At 52.5% G+C, this 6,301-nt stretch overlaps 1 protein-coding gene across 1 annotated transcript in view; it reads left to right on the top strand.

Moving 5' to 3' along the window:
• Positions 1–70: 70 nt before the first annotated feature.
• Adamts14 (ADAM metallopeptidase with thrombospondin type 1 motif 14) overlaps positions 71–6,301 on the top strand; it is a 68,707-nt gene continuing 62,476 nt past the window's right edge. The window contains exons 1-2 of the mRNA XM_005360084.2: positions 71–308; positions 1,918–2,318. Of these exons, the coding sequence (XP_005360141.1) occupies positions 227–308; positions 1,918–2,318 (483 nt within the window). The 5' untranslated portion in view covers positions 71–226. The remainder of the gene's footprint in view (positions 309–1,917; positions 2,319–6,301) is intronic.

Raw genomic sequence — 6,301 nt, 5'->3', positions numbered from 1 at the left:
CCCGCCCTGCCCGTGTACCCGCCCCGCGCCCCTAGCCGGTCTCGCCGAGTCCGGGCGGCGTGGGACAGCGCGGGCGGACAGAGCGGCTGCAGCTGGAGCTACCAGTGCGGGCGCCCTGCCGTGGGGGCCGGGAGCGGGCCGGTAGGAGGCGGAGGCTGCCGGCTGCTCTGCGATCTGGCAGACCGGGCACTCGGGCGCCTGCCCGTTCCCGTCCTCGCGCGGCCACATGGCTCGGCTCTGCGCGCTGCTGCCTTGCCTGCTGCCCTGGTACTGCACGCTCTGCACGGCCGCGGGCAGTCAGACCCCAGGTGCGTGCGTGCGGGTAGCGCGGGGACGTGGGGGGTCTCTGGGGTACTAGGGGTCCGAGTGGCCCCAGGATGCAGGAGTCAGCCTAGCAGGGTTCGAGGCGGGTGGAAGGCGGTGTGCACCAGGTTCAGGCTGAGTTGCTTCGTTTTGGCTACTTTTAGCCATTTCTGCCCCATTCTGTCACTGGCGAAGTGACCTGCAGGAGGGTTTTGGGAACACGCGTCTCTGCCCCTGAGAAAAAGTCACAGTGAGCTACCCCTCCCCCTCTCTTCCCCCACTTCTCTTGATCTTTAATGCCTTGTCTCCAACTTGGGTGGCACTTGTGGAATTGTGTGCACATGCGTGTCTGAGTGTGCATGTCTGGTTGTCCCACACGGAATCAGGCTAGCAGGTGATTGCTTCCCACAGCAGAAAACTGTGGGCACCGTTGCTTCTGATCAGAAAAAAAGGCTCTTCCCCTATTCCCCTCCAAGCTCACGACATAGCATCCTCAGATACTATAGGCTGTCTCCCAGGCATAGACCAGAGATATACCACATACATCTTACAGCATGGGTACCCTTTGGGTGCTTTGGGGGCATACAGAAAGGCTCTGTCATTTCTAGGGAAGGTTCATGTGCGCAAGTGGGACCCCTTTTACACAGTCTTGGGTTCCTTTGCCTGTCACAGCGAAAAGATAAAGGGATCCCCCCATTTACAATGGCCCCTGGGGGATCTTAAAGGAGCATCCTTCTCTGTGTGTTTTATCAGTGCTGTTAGCTGGGGAGGCGAGGGATAGGACTATGGAGAAGTGGAAATTCCTTCCAACTTGTATCCATGAATCACCAGGCCTGGGAGCCAGTGAGCTGTCATTCCTGCCTGGCTGTGCACACAGAGGACTGCATGAGGATGGGGCCCACTAACTGGCAAATGGCCTACACTTCAGGGCCATGACCTCACACTTCAGTCAGCCCAAGTGGGCAGGTCACCCCCCATGTCTCTTTTTATTTTTGAAGCTCTATATTTATCCTGCTTGGGGCTGGGCAGTGCAGATGTCTTACAGCCACTTTGCTGCTTTTAAAAAAGTTTCCTTTCTAACCTCGGAAAAATATATAACGGCGCATTCCCTCACTCCCTTCTCCAGCCCCTCCTTTATCTGTGTCAAGGGCCCTGATCCCCTGGGTTTCTAGGTGTGTTTGTTTTGGCAGCGGCATTCTTGGGAGCGTGGCGAGGTCTCTACCCCAGGCTGGTGACTTCAGTACACTGGGGGAGTTGAGGCAGGTCTGGAATTTCAGCCCTTTCTAAGCAATGCTCAAAGTTGGAAGGCTTGTTGCTATGGTGATGGGACTCTGTTTGACATCATTTGTTTACTTCTGCTAAATATAAAAAAAAAAAAAAAGACCGGACAGCTACAGAAAGAATGTACGTTCACAAATTTATGTCTACCTGAATGGGTGACTGTACAGGCTCAGGAAGTAATGAGGAGAAAAATGAATGAACTTGGGCTAAGGGCTCTGTGATAGGTGATGCTCACCGCTGCCTGTCCATCTCCCCCTCCCCAAAGGGAATTCCTAGATTCCTCTTACCTTTGTACAGCGTACCATGAAGTGACTCTGTGTTTACCTCCAGCAGACGGGCACCACTCTGGGAAACTCCGTGACTACGTCGTGACTGTGCCCTGTAGCACGGATTTTCGGGGACGCTTCTTGTCCCATGTGGTTTCAGCCCCCACAGCAGCCACTTCACATAGCCACCTCCGGGTGGCTCGCAGCCCCCCGAGACTGGAAAGAGAGACTCTGAGGCCTGGTGGTCCAAGGCACCACTTCCTCTACTTCAACGTGACTGTCTTTGGGAAGCTGCTTCACTTGCGCCTGCAGCCCAACCGGAGGTTGGTGGCACCAGGCGCCCCTGTGGAGTGGCATGAGGACTTCCGGGAGCTCTTCCGACAACCCTTACAGCAGGAGTGTGTGTACACTGGAGGTGTCACTGGAATGCCCGGGGCAGCCGTTGCCATCAGCAACTGTGATGGATTGGTAAGGGACAAGACTTTCCCTCCTTCTGAGCATCGAGTTCCTTTCACAGCCCTCACCCCCTACCCATTCCCAAGAACGTGGTACACAGTGCCACCAGCATGCCCTTACTGGCTGCCATGCTCTGCCAGGTGTGAGGTAGCTGTAGAGGGATAGTACCTTTTAATGCTTTTATTCAACAGGAAACCACCAATAAGCTACTTGCTGAGACCTCTGGGCCCAGACTGAAACAGGGCTGAGGAAGTCATAGCCTAGGTCAGTGGTTCTCAACCTGTGGGTCATGACACGTTTGGGGGGGGGGATAAAATGGCCCTTTTACAGGGGTCACCTAAGGCTATCTGCATATCAGATATTTACATTATGATTCATAACAGTAGCAAAATCACAGTTAAGAAGTAGTGATGAAGATAATTTTATGATTGGGGGACCAGCACAATGTTCAGAACTATATTAAAGGGTCTCAGCAGTAGGAAGGTTGAGAACCACTGTTGTCGGGTGTGCTGGTGGCTGTACTCAAAACCTATGCAGATCTGGACGAGCTATCCTTTCTGTGCTTCTTCCCCTGAGTCTGTCTGCATGCACACCTGGGTCAAGGCATGGGGAGATGCTTTGTCTGTGTATCTTGGGCCTGAACTAAGGTATGAAGGGGGTGAGCAGAACTATTCAGACCTCCTCAGGAACTGTCCTTGTCATTGAACCAGTTCACTGGTCTGCTGACAAGTGGCTGACTGCTAGATGCTGCAGGGACCAGGGCCATGTGACTCTGACTACTAGTGAGATGTACCTTACAGGGCCACAGGGTGCAGTGCACTTGACGACACTTGTGCTTGGTGGCCAGGGCTGGTGGATGGGTGGGCCTGGAGCTGGACATGCCTAGGTTGGTGTTGCTGATTGCTGTGGCCTCTGTGTAAATGCCCCCCCCCCAGCTATGTCACCTTGGATAAGTTGTTTCCCATCTCTAGAATTTACACTTAATTTTTTTTATTGCCTTTATTTATTAGCTGTGTTCATCCCTGGTGATAGGCAGGAATTAACTGCAGTGCACGATATATTCTTTCCTAGGTGCTCACTGGGCTGGATGGTAGAGTGGGCGATGAGGGTCACTGCTTCGGGTGCAGGTCACAGGTCAAATGAGGGTGGAGCCCCTGCTTAGACAGGTTTAGAGGAGGAGGTGCCATTGCCTTAGAACTGCCCAAACATCATCAATAGGGATGCATGTGTGGGCTCTTGACGGCAGAGTGAAGGACGGACTCAGGAAGGCCTGAGAGTGTTTAGGTAGCAAACAAGGGTTGTAGAAGGCCCAGTTCGCCTCCTGGGAAGGGTTCCCTCAGGAGCTGATAGGCTGGGACACTTTCAGGCCCAAGGATCAAGATTGGGACTGTGTCCAGGTGACATCAAGTGACCCAAAGAGTTGCTCATCATGGCTACTGATGCTCTGTGTCTGGAGGAACATGGGTTTCCGGTAGAGGCCAATTTTTTATGGGTGCTGGAGGGGCTCCAGGATTCAGAATGGGGTCTCTACTTCTTGGTCAGGGCTATCTCCTCACTGGGTCTACCCAGAATCCAGATTATCAGCTGAGCCTGTCTCCCCGGGTCCTGGTCCTCAAGGCCCTGTCCTGGGCTTCTAAGGGAGTCGGCTACACGGTGCTCCCTGTCTGTCTTCAGTGTCTCTCAGAGTTAAGGTCTGGTGCGGAAGTGGCCACATGTGTAAGATTTGTCACATCTGGTTCTGTTTTCCCACTCTGCAAATGCTACATTTTTAGTGGCATAGGGTGGGGTTGGGGAGGGGCCCTGAAGGCAGGATCCAGTCCTCCTTTTTCTCCTACCACTAGGTCCCAGCCACCTCTGAACTAGAGTCCTTTTACCTTAAAACGGGGCTGCAGTGGGCCTGGGAGCTGGCTTAGTCTTTGGTTAGGGACTTGCTGGGCAAAAACGTTGATTTTTCTTCCTTAGCTGTATCTCCAGGCTGTGGCTGGAGGGGAGGGTGGCTGGGGCTGGTGGACCTCCTGGTCTCCATGGGAGAGACCTGGGTGGGCTCTCAGTGAGTGCCTGCAGGAGCTCTCCCAGCTCTGCAATGGAAAGTTTCGAAGGTCCTGCCAGGTCCCTGGCATGCTGTTAGAAACAGCACATAGGCCTTTCCCTGCCTTGAAAAACCTGAAGCCGGGCGGTGGTGGCACACGCCTTTAATCCCAGCACTTGGGAGGCAGAGGCAGGTGGATCTCTGTGAGCTCGAGGCCAGCCTGGTCTACAAGAGCTAGTTCCAGGACGGAAACCAAAAAGCTACGGAGAAACCCTGTCTCGAAAAATAAAAAAAAAAGAAAAAAAGAAAAACCTGAAGCCATCACCGTTGTCCACATGATGTCTCATCCCTGGCAGGTCAGCTACCCATGTCTGAAGATGACCCTAACACAAAAATTTCTGTAGTTGGTCTCAGCTCAGAACAGCCCCTTCCCGTCCTTGAAGAAACTATGTCTGGAAGAGGCTCTTGGGGCTCAGTCTCCCTCTTTATTTCCCAGCTAAGAAAGCAAACCCCAGTGATGGGAAGAGACCCAGGGTACATACAAGCAAGTGAATGCCTTCTCAGGGTGGGTGGGATTGCCAAGGCACCTCCCACCATCCCTCAGCCTCTCCTGACTCAATGGAAAAGGATAAAGTTCACAGGGGTGGTGATTCAAGGCCAGTGATGGCCAGTGAGATGGTAGTCATAGCAACAGCTTCAGGATCCTGGATACTGAAAGCCACAGGGCTGTTCCGGGGACTCCTGGGATCGGTAGGGTGCTAAATGAGGTGGTTTTAAGGCTCCTGATCCAAGAGCTAACTTGCTAGCCTTCTATATAGCATTATCTTCCTTAGAACTTGGAGTCCAACTAAGAAAAATGACGCATCAATGGCCCATGTTATATGGGGGCTTTAGATCCAATGAAACTTTCTGGTTTCCTAGCCTCAAATCACGTGGTTTGTCCTCTATCCATTTTCAGATCTCATCGTGGGTCGCTATGAAATAACTCACTGCATGTCATAGAACATGGCAAGTCTTGTGGTCTGCTTAGCTTTCAGTGACGTTGTGGCAGGCACTTAGATAGGCTGGCTTAAGAGGGAGGTCTGTAGGTGAGAGCATCTGTCAGGACACAGACTGCTTCCAGAAGGCTCCTGGCCTGGAGATGTGGGGTTACTGTCCCCACAGTTCCTGCTGGCCCCTTAACCATGGCCACTGTTGTGGGAAAGTAGATGGTTTTTATTATTTAACTTTATGTGTACGAGTGTTCTGTCTCCATGTATGTCTGTTTCCCACATGCGTTCCCGAGGAGGTCAGAAGACGGTGCCTGATTCCTAGTAATTGGAGTTACAGCTGCTTGTGGACAACCATATGGGGGCTAGGAACTGAACCCGGCTCCTCCACAAGAGCTCTCAACCACAAAGTCATCTCTCTAGTGTCAAAAGTAATGGCCATAGTCCAACCTCCTCGGGCTTGGTGGCATATGCCTGTAACCAGCTCTACCCGGGAGGCTCAGCCAAGAGAATTGCTACAAGTTTGGTGCCAGCCTGGGTTATATAGAGCGTTTCGGGCTACATGAGCTACAGCATGAGGCTCTGTCTTATTTAAGAAGAAACGAAAGCCTGCCCGAGTTGAAGGCCAGCCCGGGTTACTTAGTGAGATCCTGTCCCAGAATTTAAACAAATCATAAGAGGGCTAGGGATGTAGCTCGGTGACAGCATGCTAGCATCCGCAAGGCCCCAGCTTCAGTTTGCCGTGCCACAAATACAATCCTAGTCTCCAGGGGCCTTTATAATTGCTTTATATAATCTACCACGGTCCTCTTTGGGATGCTATAGGTCTATAGATGTGTTTGTTGTCTGTCTCCATCTCAGTGAAGTGGTAGTTCAATGTGAAGTTGAGGTGTGTGTGTGTATGAATGTGAGAGAGAGAGAGAGAGAGAGAGAGAGAGAGAGAGAGAGAGAGAGAGAGAGGAAAGGGAGAGAGAGGG

Source organism: Microtus ochrogaster, linkage group LG2 (genome assembly GCF_000317375.1).
Source record: "Microtus ochrogaster isolate Prairie Vole_2 linkage group LG2, MicOch1.0, whole genome shotgun sequence".
Lineage (NCBI taxonomy): Eukaryota > Metazoa > Chordata > Mammalia > Rodentia > Cricetidae > Microtus > Microtus ochrogaster.
Note: the sequence above shows the minus strand (reverse complement) of the source record. Positions and strands in the feature narration are given on the sequence as shown.